Source organism: Phyllobates terribilis, unplaced genomic scaffold (assembly GCF_046119375.1).
Source record: "Phyllobates terribilis strain yellow unplaced genomic scaffold, ASM4611937v1 Scaffold_2__4_contigs__length_985480577, whole genome shotgun sequence".
Classification (NCBI taxonomy): Eukaryota; Metazoa; Chordata; class Amphibia; order Anura; family Dendrobatidae; genus Phyllobates; species Phyllobates terribilis.
In genome coordinates, this window is record NW_027362762.1 from 615,274,856 (window position 1) to 615,290,719 (window position 15,864).

The following is a 15,864-nucleotide window of genomic DNA, read 5'->3' on the forward strand; positions in this document are numbered from 1 at the left end:
AGTTTAAACTTTGAGGTTTTGGGGTGACAGACAATGGAAAAGAGATTCTTACAGAAGGAGAATATATTGCACATTCAAAGAAGGGTAGTTACACATACCTAGAAACATTAAGCTCAGATATTAACTTTCACTTTTTTGTGAAAAAATTCTCCCCTTTCTGTCTCTCTCAGGTTTATACCTAAGGCCTAAAGTCTTATTTTTACCTCAGTGTCTATTTCCAGGTATACGATCTGCTTCAGGTTTGAGATATGAGCCTGGAATAAAGGTAAAAGTAGTTTAATGTGGAATTAAGAAGAAAAGAAAATCTACAAATTTAAAAAAAAAAAAATCTATATAAGGGTATGTTCTCTTGACTTCTTTTTCCAAAGACGCGCTGCAAAGCCGTCACACGATATGAACATAGTGCACAGTAATGTGAAAGCATTGAAACACTACAAGTAACCTTAATTTAAAAAAAAACGCAAACACTTTACTGTGTTTATTAACTGTGTCGTATTTTTTTAAGGGAGTCTGTCATGTGAAAAAAACGCTATTAACCTGCAGATATGGGGTTAATCTGAAGGTTAATAGCGTTCTGAACCTGTCCGGCGCCCGCACTGAGAGCCCCACTCCTGGAGGAAATGAACTGTATTGCCCTAACAGCATTTGGCTTCCAGTTGCAGAGGTGCCGCCGGCGTGGTTTCAGTCACCACTCTGTGTATAGAGAGCAGTGGCTGTAACCACGCTCCCAACACTGACTGACAGCAGCTCCGGCCTAGAGCCAGCTGTCAGTCAATGTCAGCAGTGCGGTTACAGCTACCCCTCTCTAGACACAGAGCCGAAACTGAAACCACGCTGGCGCTTCACTAGAAGCCGAATGCTACAGCGAGGAATAATGTTCATTTCCTCAAGGCAGCGGGGCTCTCAGTGCAGGTTCAGAACGCTATTAACTTGCAGATTAACCCCCAAAAATTTACGTGACATGTTCCCTTTAACTTTTTATCAATTATTTCCAATTACTTTAATGCACTTAGTAAATGTTACATTTTGAATTGGTTATCTGAGAAAAACTAAGAGAGTGCTAATGAATTTGCAACATCAAATTCAATAATATCAAAATTACCCCAAAAAATTGGACAAAATTGTTTTTGTTTTGCTTACAGAAAATACCACAGGGGTATATTTCCTATATGCAGTAGAAAGAAGTGTATGCTCTCCTTGCTAGGATCCTGCATTACCCCAACTACTATATAGGAAGCATTAACTGTTTATATAATGGAATCTGTATGCAAAAATAATGCTCTACCATGATGAATACAGAATCTTCCTGCAATGGTGTAGCTAGGGGGTGGCCAGAGGGGCAATATTTCTCCGCTTTCCCCCATTTGTCCACCACTGTTAAATGAGGAGGCCTGCAAGCAATGCTTTTTCTTGGAGCGGCACAGTGAGTGCACACCTAGCGCTACCTGTGCAGAGCAGCAGTCAGATGAGTCATGGGCTGCCGTACTGCAGAGGCAGTGACTGATATGACAAAGCTCAACATAATAAAGTGCGCCGTATCAGCTCAGGCGCTGCTTATGCATAGCACACCGCTTTAAAAATAAGCTCATCTCAACTGTTGTACTCTGTATAGGCAGCGATTGAAATGAAAAAGACAACAAATTATTACAGCAGCTAAGACCGCATTGACTCATGTGAAGTGAGCATGATTAAATATTGGCTATATTCATTGCTTTTATGCTTTTGCACTTTTTCTAACCCTAACTAGCGTTACGGCTAGTTTCTTTTTTAGGGTTAAGCTAAGAGCTAGAGTAATAAAATTGTAAAAAGTTAGCCTTATTCTATTTTTATGTTCACACATCATATTTTTTTTTCAGCAAAACCCGATCTTCAAGGGCATTTTGTTCAGGATTTTTCTTGCGTTTTTTGTGCTTTTTTGATGCGTTTTTTTCACTGTCCTTCTGTCTCTTTTTATGCATGTATATAAAGTTCTTTGAAAAAAAAGAACCCCATGCTGTTTTGGCATCAAATACGCTGAAGAAACGCTGAAACTATTTTTGGTGTGTTTTTCACCACCCATTACTTCTTATGGGTGAAAAAAACACTGGAAGAAGTGACATGCTCTATTTTCTAGAAAAAACATGCGAGGAACAAAATCCTGGAAAAAAAACAACACATGATGTGTGAACAGAGAATTCTGCTTCCTCATAGACTTTGCTGGTACTGCAAAAGGCAGCTGAAAATTTGCATAAAAAACTGCATCAAAAAACGCTGAAAAAACATGATGTGTGAACATAGCCTTACTGTCTGATTTCAGCAAAACAAAATAGGAGGTCAAAGCACAAACTATAATAATTCAAGTATTTTTCGTCAAACTGAAATACATGTGCTTGTGGGATAAAAGGTTCAATGCTGGAAGAGTGGAAGGACTCAGGGAGCGCTAACGTTTATGGGCTAGGAGTAGTGTTGAGCGATACCTTCCGATATCAGGAAATATCGTATCGGATTGGATCGGGCCGATACTCAAAAAGTATCGGATATCGCCGATTCCGATACCGGAAACCAATGCAAGTCAATGGGACAAATATCGGAATGAAAATAAACTCTTTCTTTCCTTGTAGGTTAATTCTACATGAAGGAAAACAACTAACAATAATGTAGAATGTATTGGGGAAGGTGGTTGCCCAAATCGATGGGAACAGTGCTCACAGTGAAACATGAAAAGCCGGCAATTCAGCAGCGGCATACACCGGTACCCGACAATTTAGAACCGAAAGAATAGAGCTTCACACATAGATTAGATAGATAGAAACATGTCAGTCACATATATATGAAGTACAGTGACAGTGTTGCTTACTGTACTTGTCATTTAGTGTAAAGGATTTATTTAAAAAAATAATAGTGTTTTCATGCACCGTCTCTTTAAAAAAGCCGGCCGGCAATTCAGCATCGATACCCGACAATTTAGAATAGAAGGAATAGAGAATCATACATAGAATAGATAGATAGATAGAAACAGGTCAGTCACATATATATGAAGTACAGTGATAGTGTTGGTTACTGTACTTGTCATTTAGTGTTAAAATAAAGTATTTATTTAAAAAAAAAAATTGGCGTGGGGTTCCCCTTAATTTTAGTCTCTAGCGGAGGTTAAGCAGACCGCTGGGGCAGATGTTTGAAGCCCGGGAAGGGGGTAATACCCACGGAGCTTCCCAGGCTACTAATATCAGCCCCCAACTGAATACCTAGCCTTTACTAGCTATTAAAATGGGGGACCCCCCAAAAAAAAATGACGTGGGTGCCCCCTATTTTAATAGCTAGCAAAGGCTAGGCAGACAGCTGGAGGCTGATATTAATAGCCCAGGAAGGGTGCCATGAATATTGGCCCCCTCCCAGGCTAGAAACACCAGCCGTCGGCCGCCCCAGAAAGGGAGCTTCTCAGTCTCAGCGGCATGGCAAACTGGATGGCAGTGTTCTGCTGCGGTCCAGTCTGTCATCTCGATGTAGCAGAGCTGAACCCGTCCTGGGAACCATGGAAAGGTAAGGATGATGTTGCTTTATTATTTTACTTTTATTGCAGGAGATCGTTGGCTTCAGCTGGAATGGGCGTGATGGTAAGTATGGTTTAATTTAGAACAATAAAGAATTGTGTCTTTATTTCAATTAAAGGACTTTATTCTGGGTGTTTGTGTTTTTTTTTTAACTTTGACTATGCGGTTAGTAATGGGGGTGTCTTATAGACGCCTCTCCATTACTAACCTGGGCTTGATGTCAGCTGGCATTATAAGCTGACATCAACCCCAACCCTATTACCCCACTGCCACCGCTACAGGGCAGTGGGAAGAGCGAGGCTAAGTGCCAGAATTGGCGCATCCTATGGATGCGCCATTTCTGGGGTGGCTGACGGCTGGTGTTTCTAGCCTGGGAGGGGGCCAATATTCATGGCACCCTTCCTGGGCTATTAATATCAGACCCCAGCTGTCTGCCTAGCCTTTGCTAGCTATTAAAATAGGGGGGACCCCACGTCATTTTTTTGGGGGGGGTCCCCCATTTTAATAGCTAGTAAAGGCTAAGTATTCCGCTGGGGGCTGATATTAGTAGCCTGGGAAGCTCCGTGGGTATTACCCCCTTCACAGGCTTCAAACATCTGCCCCAGCCGTCTGCTTAACCTCCGCTAGAGACTAAAATTATGGGGGATCCCATGCCAATTTTTTTTTAAATAAATCCTTTATTTTAACACTAAATGACAAGTACAGTAATCAACAGTCACTGTACTTCATATATATGTGACTGACATGTTTCTATCTATCTAATCTATGTGTGAAGCTCTATTCTTTCTGTTGTAAATTGTCGGGTACCGCTGCTGAATTGCCGGCCGGCTTTTTTAAAGAGACGGTGCATGAAAACACTAAGATTTTTTTAAATAAATCCTTTACACTAAATGACAAGTACAATAAGAAACACTGTCACTGTACTTCATATATATGTGACTGACATGTTTCTATCTATCTAATCTATGTGTGATGCTCTATTCTTTCTGTTGTAAATTGTCGGGTACCGGTGTATGCCGCTGCTGAATTGCCGGCCGGCTTTTTTAAAGAGACGGTGCATGAAAACACTATTATTTTTTTTAATAAATCCTTTACACTAAATGACAAGTACAGTAAGCTGAGCGCTGCCATCCAGCTTGTCATCCTTCAGAGACACTGCAGAGCGCAGGCATTTTGGGAACTTCCAATTCCGGTATTCGATATTCTAAAAGTATCGGAACTCAGTATCGGAACTCCGATACCGCGAATATCGGTCGATACCCGATATTTCAGTATCGGAAAGCTCAACACTAGCTAAGAGACGTGAAGTACTTGCCTTTCCTTGAGTGCTGGCAATCCACGCAATGCTGCTGTCTTCCTCTGTATCTGTAGGAGCTGCTTCTTCCTCTAATTTTCCTACGTCATCAGGCTTATGTGATTGAGAGTTTGTGCAAAGCTCTTCTCTGCAGATATTTAATATTTGCCCTCTTTGGTCTTCTAATGGCGTGTCACTCTTATGCTGCATCATGCTGCAGTCAGCTGGTGAAGAGCACCAAATCTGGTGATACCGGCCTAATTTAGGCAGTTCAGCTCCCGATTGACCCAAGCCCTGGCACAGAATCTGCAGCTTTCCCATCACTTGAGTTCTGTGGATGCAGGTTTCATGGTCACTATTTTGGAGAAACTGGTGAGTGTGGTACAGCAGCCATTCATCTGAGATGTTCTTCTCTTTCCTTACCATCTTTGCCACAAGCTGAATGCACGGCGTTGGTAAGTAGTAAAATATAAAATTCAGCAAGCTGAAGAAATTCCTCTGTAACTGGATTGGCAGCTGGAAAAGTTTGGGCTTCCTGTTACGTGGAAGGAGAGATAAACAGTATTCCAATAAATGCACTCACTGCTAGTACCAGCACATACACGTACCCCAGTAACTGCCCCTCAGTAAAAGCACAGAAATACGATTTTTTTTATGTCATGTTATTGTGTCGTTTTCGTGGCTAAAACGCAAAGCAAGGCAGAAGAAGAAACCGTAAACTGGAAAGCTGCAGTGACTGATATGACAAAGCTCAACATCATAAAGTAAGCTGTACACAGTTGAAACCAGAAGTTTACATAAACTATAAAAAGACACATATGCATGTTTTTCTCAATATCTGACATGAAATCAGAATAAACCTTTCCCGTTTTAGGTCAATTAGGATTACTAGAATTTTTAATATTTGCCAAATGCCAGAATAATGAGAGAGAGAGAGAGAGAGAGAGAGAGAATGTTTTAAGGCATTTTTATTACTTACTGCAAAGTCAAAACTTTACGTACACTAAGATTACTATGCCTTTCAGCAATTATGGACTGCCCATATGATGATGTCATGTGTTTGGAAGCTTCTAATTTTTTTTTTTTTTTTGGCAACATCTTAATCAGAGAGACACATGTGGATGTATTTTGCACACCTGAAACACAGTTTCTTTGTGTAGCATCATGGGAAAGTCTAAAGAAATCAGTCAAGATATCAGGAAGAGAATTGTGGACTTGCACAAGTCTGGCTCATCCTTGGGTACAATTTCAAGATACCTGAAAGTGCCTCGTTCATCTGTACAAACAATTATAAGCAATAACAAACAAGATGGGAATGTCCAGCCATCATACCGTTCAGGAAGGAGACGGGTTCTGTGTCCTAGAGATGAACGTGCTTTGGTCCGACATGTGCATATCAACCCAAGGACAAAAGCAAAAGACCTTGAGAAGATAATCCACAGTGAAAAGAGTACTGTATCAACATGGGCTGAAAGGTCACTCAGCCAGGAAGAAGCCATTACTCCAAAAGAAACATAAAAAAGCCAGATTAATGTTTGCAAATGCACAGAGGAACATAGACCTTAAATGAGTTGTCCACTACTTTTTTTAATGGCCCCATTGTCCCCCAATGAATTTAACCTGTGCCGATAAGTCTTTTTGCAAATATTTCTACTTGTCTTTATTGCCTGTGAGCTGCGCTATCGCTGGTGGCTCACAGGCATCCCATGACCCCTGGTTGCAGCCTCCTCTGATGTCACGTCAATTGAGGCGTGACTCAGTGACGCGCTCCCGCGGTGGATGCCGGGCTGTGGGCGGGGTTTCCCCGCACATCATACCCAGCATGCACCGTGCCCTTTCCTCTCCTGCATTCATTGGGAAGCTGAAGCAGTGATCTAAAGGAAAATGGCCGCCCGAGCTTCGAGTCTGTGAATGTGCTGGCTCGGGCAGCCATTTTGATTGAAAATTAGTTTGAAAATTACGGTAAATGGAGTTTAAATCCTGCTTAGCCGGCTTTATGGAGCCGTGATGACAAGGGGAAAATGAAGCTTTATTCTCTCTGCAGCCGTACGCTTCCATTCATTGGGGTGGTGCAGGGAGCAGTTACAGTCATATCCTAGTACTCAGTGAGCATGCTGTAATCACTCCACCATACTCTGATTACAGCCTGCTTTATATATATACAAGCTGGACACATACTCCTCTCAGCAGACTGTCAATCAATGATCTAGGGAGTGATTAATGTATAGTGACTGTAACGGCTCCCTACACCACCCAGATGACTACAGAATACAACTTCAATTTCTCCCTGCAGCCATTCCAGTAAGGCAGTCAGACATGATTTAAATGCTATCTTATTTCCCGATTACCACTACATCTGTGTAGGTAACTAGCGTTTTTGGACGTCACTAGTTCCCTTTAAAGAGAAGATACTATATATTACATACTGTATAGCAAAAACACAACTTGGGAGAGACAAAAATATAAGGATTAGTTTAGTAAAGAGATGAGATCTGGATCTATTTAGGAGGAATAGAGCTGAACAAAGTGGGTATAACGCCTTTGTGAGGCCTAATCGGATCATCCTCATTGAAATTATAAGCAGTCCTATTTATGGCCTTCTGATTCAAAGTAAACAGCCTACAAATTCCATACTGTACTAAAAAGGCAAAATACGTTAGATCGCAGAAATTCCCAAGACCATTGGAACAAATATCCTGAGTCCTTGGTTCATCCTCACCTTCAGGACTGTAGGTAAATGATCAGTTGGGTCGCTAGAGATCAAACATTTAGCACCTAACCTTTGAAAAAAGGTTTCTGGTGGGAAAAACCCTTTAACCCCTTTACGCCCCAAGGCTGTTTGCACATTAATGATCAGGCCAATCTTTACAATTCTGACCACTGTCACTTTATGAGGTAATTACTCTGGAACGCTTCAACGGATCCCACTGATTCTGAGATTGTTTCTTCGTGACATTTTGTACTTCATGGTAGTGGTAAAATTTCTTCGATATCACTTGCGTTTATTTGTGAAAATAAACGTAAATTTGACAAAAATGTTAAAAATTTTGCAATTTTCAAACTTTTAATTTTCATGCCCTTAAATCAGAGAGATATGTCAAACAAAATAGTTAATAAATAACATTTCCCACATGTCTACTTTACATCAGCACAATTTTGGAACCAAATTTTTTTTTGTTAGGAAGTTATAAGGGTTAAAATTTGACCAGCGATTTCTCATTTTTCCAACCAAATTTACAAAACCATTTGTTTTAGGGACCACATCACATTTGAAGTGACTGAGGGGACTTTATGACAGAAAATACCCAAAAGTGACACCATTCTGCACACCTTAAGATGCTCAAAAACACATTCAAGAAGTTTATTAACCTTTCAGGTGCTTCACAGGAATTTTTGGAATGTGGAAAAAAACAATGAACATTAAACTTTTTTTTCACAAAAATGTTACTTTAGAACCAATTTTTTTTATTTTTCAAGGGTACCAGGAAAAAATAGACCCCAAAATTTGTTGTACAATTTCCCCTGAACATGCCGATACCCCATATGTGAGAAAAAAACACTGTGTGGGTGCAAGACAGGGCTCGGAATTGACTTTTTAAATGTAAAATTAGCTTGATTAGCGGATGCCATGTTGCGTGTGGAGAGCCCCTTATGTGCTTAAACAGTGGAAACCCCCCACACGTGAAACCATTTTGAAAACTAGACCCTCAAAGAACTTACCTATATATGTGGTGAGCACCTTGAACTCCCCCAGGTGCTTCACAGAACTTTATAAGGTGGAGCCATGAAAATAAAAAAAATCTAACTTTTTCCACAAAAATGATCTTGTAGCCCCAAATTTTATTTTCGCAAGGGTAAGAGGAGTAAATGCACCCCAAAAACTGTTGTGCAATTTCTCCTGAGTACGCCGATACCCAATATGTGGGGAAGAAATCACTGTTTGGGGGCACGACAGGGTTCAGAAGGGAAGGAGCACTGTGTGACTTTTTGAACGCAAAATTGGCTGGAATTGAGAGCGGACGCCATGTTATATTTGGGGAGTCCCTGATGTGCCTAAACAGTGGAAACCCCCCCCACAAGTGACCCCATTTTGGAAACTACAACCCTCAAGGATTTTATCAAGGGGTATAGTGAACATTTTGAACCCATAGGTACGACACAGAATTTGATAATATTAGGTCATCATATTGAATAAGTTGTCATTAGTCTTGAGCGCTAGTGCTCACTACTTGAGTTAGCATCGGGTACTCGGGTATGCACCAAGTATCGTGGGTGCTCGAGTGACATGCTCAAGTGCCCGCCCCCCATGTTTCACAGTTGTTAGAGACCCCCCCCAAAAAAACATGCAGGGATTGCTCGTGTATGGCAGACAATCCCTGTGTGGTTTTTCTTGCATGTCACTCGAGCACCCGCGATACTTGGTGCATACCCGAGCAACTGATGCAAACTCAAGTAGCGAGTACTTGCGCTCAACACTAGTTGCCATATCGTCATCATTTTTTTTCTTTACTTTTCAAAAAATCCCAAGCCCAACACAACCCTAACAAAACCCTAACACAACTCTAATCCTAACATGACCCTAATCCTAGTGTAACCCTAATTCTAACCGTAATCCTAAGCGTAACCCTAATCCTAAACATAATACTAAGTGTAATCCTAATCCTTACCCCAATCCTAACCCTAACACAACCCTATGTCCCGGGTTTATCAAATGTGACAGACAGTCGTTCTGAATCCGGCTGTAGAAGGTCACTGCGCTTGGCACTGCAGACACCTTCTGGATCCTCTCATCTGTCGTGTAGTGAAATCCTTCTCCCTTTAGGACACAGCAGTGACCTCCACCTTCTGCTTCTAATTGACACAGCCTTGCTTGGTAGTTAAAAACTCAGAACTATCACCGGCGACTCTCTGGAGACACTATGTTCCTCTGTCCAGGCTTGGAGTACTAGTAGTTGGCTAGTTTCTTCTTGGAGGACAGTTGGCGTGATCTCTCTGGTGTCTTCTCAAGCTAAGTGCATCCCTTTTGTTTGTTTACCTTGTTGCAGTGGGGCCTGACTAATGTTCACCCCGTCCCCTCCCTACCTAGGGCCTAGCTCTAGGGACATTCAGGAATTAGGTTTCCTGCTCGGCGATAGATGAGGAACCTATTTAGGGACGATAGGGTAGTCAGGGTGATGTTAGATCTGCCTAGGGGTCTCCACTCCCTCTTTCCCTAGTTGTTGGGCTCCCTTCCCAGTCTTCCCGTTGTTGTACACTTGTTCCTTCCCTCACCTTGCGTGACACCCTAACACAAACTCAACACAACCGTAACCACAGTCCTAACCGTAACCCCAGTCCTAACACAAGCTTAACCCTATCCCGAGAGATTCATTCACTATAATGAGGCAGCTGAGTTAATCTGGACTCCATCTGGCCTCTGTTTAGCGGTGTCCTTTTTTTCAGAGGTTCACAAAACTGTGGCCGACGGCACTTTTATGCACGCCTAATAAAAAGATGGACACCGTGGGATCACAGGCCAGACGACGTCCACGGTGTAAGCGCTCAGAGTGAACCGAGCCATACTGTGATCTTTGGGAGGCAGAATGAACAAATCAACAGCAGGTGAAGAATTGGTTTTAATGATTTTTTACACTGGTCCTCGTGCGGTGTAAGTGATTAGACGACTTTATTATTCGGGTCGGTGCGATTACAACGATACCAGATTATATTGTGGTTTTTATGATTGGCCGCTGTCACACACTAAAAAATGCTTATTTTTGGTGCAAAGACTAGTTTTTGCATCTATTTTAAGAGCTATACTTTTTCCAGATTTTGGCCGACAGAATCATGTAAGGCCTAGTTTTTTGCGGGACAAGTTGACCTTTTTATTAGTATTATTTTCAGGCACGTGACATTTTTTGGTCGCTTTCTGTTCCAATTTTTGAGAGGCAGAATAAACTAAAACCAACAATTTAGGAATTTTTTTTTTGTTTTGTTTTTTTATGCCGTTCTGCGTGTGGTAAAAGTGATAAGGCAGCATTATTCTTTGGGTCAGTACGTTTACAGCAATACGACATTTATATATTTTTTTATGTTTTGGTGCTTTTACACAATAAAAACTTTTATAGAAAAAATAATCATTATGAGTTGCATTATTCTGAGAGCCATAACTATCTTCGGCTGATGGATCTGTATCGCGGCTTGTTTTTTGCGGGACAAGATGACGTTTTCAGCGGTACCATTTTTATTTTGATCGCGTTTTATTCCACTTTTTGTTCGGCTGTATGATAATAAAGCACCGCTTTTTGATTAGTTTTCTATTTATTTATTTTTACGGTGTTCACTAGTGGGACAGTTTTATAGGTCAGTTCGTTCCAAACATGGTGATACCAAATATGTGTACTTTTATTGTTTATTTTTCATAATATTTATTCATGAGTACAATATTAAAAATATTTTTGTATATTTGTGTATATATACAGTACAGACCAAAAGTTTGGACACACCTTCTCATTTAAAGATTTTTCTGTATTTTCTTGACTATGAAAATTGTACATTCACACTGAAGGCATCAAAACTATGAATTAACACATGTGGAATTTTATACTTAAATAAGTGTGAAACAACTGAAAATATGTCTTATATTCTAGGTTCTTCAAAGTAGCCACCTTTTGCTTTGATGACTGCTTTGCACACTCTTGGCATTCTCTTGATGAGCTTCAAGAGGTAGTCACCGGAAATGGTCTTCCAACAATCTTGAAGGAGTTCCCAGAGATGCTTAGCACTTGTTGGCACTTTTGCCTTCACTCTGCAGTCCAGCTCACCCCAAACCATCTCGATTGGGTTCAGGTCTGGTGACTGTGGAGGCCAGGTCATCTGGCGTAGCGCCCCATCACTCTCCTTCTTGGTCAAAAGCCCTTACACAACCTGGAGGTGTGTTTGGGGACATTGTCCTGTTGAAAAATAAATGGTCCAACTAAACGCAAACCGTATAGATTAGCATGCCGCTGCAAGATGCTGTGGTAGCCATGCTGGTTCAGTATGGCTTCAATTTTGAATAAATCCCCAACAGTGTCACCAGCAAAGCACCCCCGCACCATCACACCTCCTCCTCCATGCTTCACAGTGGGAACATTGACTTGGTCTCTAATCTGAGCTGCTGTTAACCTGCGATTTCTGAGGCTGGTGACTCGGATAAACTTATCCTCAGAAGCAGAGGTGACTCTTGGTCTCCCTTTCCTGGGGCGGTCCTCATGTGAGCCAGTTTCTTTGTAGCACTTGATGGTTTTTGCAACTGCACTTGGGGACACTTTCAAAGTTTTTCCAATTTTTCGCACTGACTGACCTTCATTTCTTAAAGTAATGATGGCCACTCGTTTTTCTTTACTTAGCTGCTTTTTTCTTGCCATAATACAAATTCTAACAGTCTATTCAGTAGGACTATCAGCTGTGTATCCACCAGACTTCTGCACAACACAACTGATGGTCCCAACCCCATATATAAGGCAAGAAATCCCACTTATTAAACCTGACAGGTCACACCTGTGAAGTGAAAACCATTTCCAGTGACTACCTCTTGAAGCTAATCAAGAGAATGCCAAGAGTGTGCAAAGCAGTCATCAAAGCAAAAGGTGGCTACTTTGAAGAACCTAGAATATAAGACATATTTTCAGTTGTTTCACACTTTTTTGTTAAGTATATAATTCCACATGTGTTAATTCATAGTTTTGATGCCTTCATTGTGAATGTACAATTTTCATAGTCATGAAAATACAGAAAAATCTTTAAATGAGAAGGTGTGTCCAAACTTTTGGTCTGTACTGTATTTAAGGTACATTTACACCTGCTGATTATCGTGGATAAGCATTTTTAGGAAACGCCATTTCCTGATAATAGTCTGCCATTCACCTGATAAACAAGCAAAATGCTTTGTCTGGTGAAATGATTCTTAAGCGTCGTTCATTGTTCTCGGCAGCAAATGTCCTGTGCCACGGGTCAGGCAGTGTAACCCACCAATTCTGCTTACATTTAGGCTACTTTCACATGGTTTGCTGCAATTTTCCAAAAATGCAGCAAAAACATTGGGGCCAAACAAAGGCAACACAGCTGCTACCTTATTACCAAGTAACTAAATTCGAGTTAGGCCACGTTCACACGTTCAGTATTTGGTCAGTATTTGACATCAGTACTAGTAAGCCAAATCCAGGAGTGGGTAAGAAATGTAGAAGTGGTGATGTGTTTCTATTATACTTTTCCTCTGATTGTTCCACTCCTGGTTTTGGCTTACAAATACTGATGTAAAATACTGACCAAATACTAATAGTGGGGCCGTGGCCTTAGGATGGGTTATTTGACCAGACCTGAACCTAATCGAGATGGTTTGGGGTGAGCTGGTCCACAGAGTGAAGGCAAAGGGGCCAACAACTGCTAAGCATCTCTGGGAACTCCTTCATGATTGTTGGAAGACCATTTCCAGTGACTACCTCTAGAAGATCATCAAGAGAATGCCAAGAGTGTGCAAAGCAGTCATCAAAGCAAAAGGTGGCTACTTTGAAGAACCTAGAATATAAGACATATTTTCAGTTGTTTCACACTTTTTTGTTAAGTATATAATTCCACATGTGTTAATTCATAGTTTTGATGCCTTCAGTGTGAATGTACAATTTTCATAGTCATGAAAATACAGAAAAATCTTTAAATGAGGTGTGTCCAAACTTTTGGTCTGTACTGTATATAACTCATTAAACACTACTCAAACCATATACACAATGTAAAAGAATATTTCTTACAGGATCAATTTCCCAGTTAATCCATCTTGGCAGGGAACATTCATGCAAAGATTCTCCAATATACTGTTCCATGGAAATGGTCCTGGGCAAAGCTGGAGAACCCGATGAGCTGCCAACAGTCCATGAGAACCAGTTCCCAAGGCCTGTAGGAGGAGACGGCCAACTCTGTCATAGTCGTAGAAAGGGGAGTTTGCCATTATAGTTTCTAAGATAAATTACAAAACAAATATTAACAACTAGCAGATGTGCCATCTTACAGTAAGTTCCTCTATTTAGAAAGAATAACTGACACTGCTGTAGTCAGACACATGACCTATGGTTTCTTTGACCAGGCGCCTCTATGGATAAAATGGTCTAATTTCTAATGAAAACCTTGCAAATGTCAGCGATGGTATTAAAACCCTAAAATGAATGACATTCACTGTCTCTACCCCCATTGGATTAACCGACGGCTGCTCTTGTGGTCTGTGCTGGGACAGGATGAGATAACATCCCGTTTTTCGGTTACGTGAAAGCTGAGGCCTGTGACTGGCTTCAATGGTCAAGTGACTGGAACAGAGCATCATCCATTGTGCCAACATTGGGGGCGAGAATGGAAAATAACATCATTTTTCACCTCGTTATTTTTTTTTTTTTAGATTTGTTTTTGCAGAGTTTACTTTGCAGTATGTCGTAATAACTTCTGTAAGTCGTTTCACGTACAACGGTACTAAATTTCTATCTTTTAATTACATTTCCACAATAAAAACACATTTTCTAAAATAGCTTGTTTTGTGCTGCCAAATTCGAAGCTTCTTTTACATTGGTATCATCTGGAGGTCCATTCAATTTAGTAATTCCTTTGTTTAAAAAAAAGAATCAAAAACAATCCCGGAATTGCTGTTTTTGTTCATTCTATCATTTAGGAATTTGACATATATAATATATAATGTGTACATTTAATTGCCAGTCTTTTCTTCATTTGCCAGACGTTTTTTTAATGGACAAGCTTTTCTTGTTTGATCGTTCTTTTATCCTGGTCTTCTGGATCATTTATTCCTCTAATAACTTCATTCATACTAATATTGCATTGTATTATGACAGTTATAGGCTGAGGGTACTCTCACATCTGCGTAAATAAAGTCGCTCAGATTCTCAGCCAGAAAAGTTGGAGTGTCAGGCAAGGGTCATGCATTTTTTCCTCACCTAGCATCCGTATGCAATGCAATTTTCACATCAGCTTTTAAATACGTCATTTCAAGCTACCACAGTTCTCTAGTAAAACAATCTTAGATACAGATATAAAGAAAGAAATGTCAGCAAGATACATAATCAGTGCTTCGCGTGTGTTTTTCTGTACTTGTATTTAGCTAATAAATAAATGAAAAAAATTAAGTGGGGTCCCCTCTATTTGTACAAACCTGCAAAGGTTAAGCAGACAGCTGCGTGCCATTAACAGCCTGGAAAGGGGCCATGGATATTGTCCCCCCCCCCCCAAAGACTAATAATACCAGCCCCTCCCGAAAGGGCGCATCTACAAGATGCACCAATTCTGCCACTTGGCCTCGGCTCTTCCCACTTGCACTGGCAAGCGGGGTAATGGTTTTGGGATTGTTGTCAGCTTTGTAATGTTAGCTGAATTCAAGTCCAGGGATTAGTAATGGAGAAGAGTCTACAGAGGTATGTAAAAGTTTGGGCACCCCTCATACTTTAAGGTTTCAGATCACAAAACAAATTAAAATTTAAAGTAAACACTATATGCACTTTTTAATTTAAGGTCTTTACTGTTAAGGGAAAAATAAATCCAAATCTACAGGGCCCTGTGTAAAAAACGTGACTGCCCCCTAAATCTAATAACTGGTTGGGCCACCCTTAGCAGCAATAACTGCAATCAAGCAGACGCTAATCCACGCTAGCCACAGGTCTGAGGGTCCTTGGGATACTACAATTTAGGGTAAGCGGTCATAGGCTTTTTGGTCCAGTATTCTGATACTTATACATTTGCTGATGGTGGCCCTGGGAGTTCGCATTTTAGTGGCACACTGTGCGCTTATACTCTTATTACTTGCCCTATATAGATTACCTGGGTCAACCTGTTATCACTAGCCTAAAATACTCAGCTTTTTCCGGCCCATACCTTGCATAGAGTTACATACAATCTGACTGGTTTTCCCCTTGAAGGGGGGGGGGGTGGTTCCTGACACTGGCCCTTATGCACACTGTTTTTATCTATATTGTCTTTTTGCTAATATGTATACATGTGTATTTAATAAAGATATTGTCATATTTTTGC

General features: G+C 40.8%; 1 protein-coding gene across 1 annotated transcript in view; it reads right to left on the bottom strand.

Annotated features, from left to right (window-relative positions):
• FANCE (FA complementation group E) overlaps nucleotides 1–13,792 on the bottom strand; it is a 226,620-nt gene extending 212,828 nt beyond the window's left edge. The window contains exons 1-3 of the mRNA XM_073670648.1: nucleotides 13,593–13,792; nucleotides 4,846–5,359; nucleotides 204–254 (exon numbers count right to left, since the gene is read on the bottom strand). Of these exons, the coding sequence (XP_073526749.1) occupies nucleotides 204–254; nucleotides 4,846–5,359; nucleotides 13,593–13,789 (762 nt within the window). The 5' untranslated portion in view covers nucleotides 13,790–13,792. The remainder of the gene's footprint in view (nucleotides 1–203; nucleotides 255–4,845; nucleotides 5,360–13,592) is intronic.
• Between the last annotated feature and the right edge of the window lie 2,072 nt (nucleotides 13,793–15,864).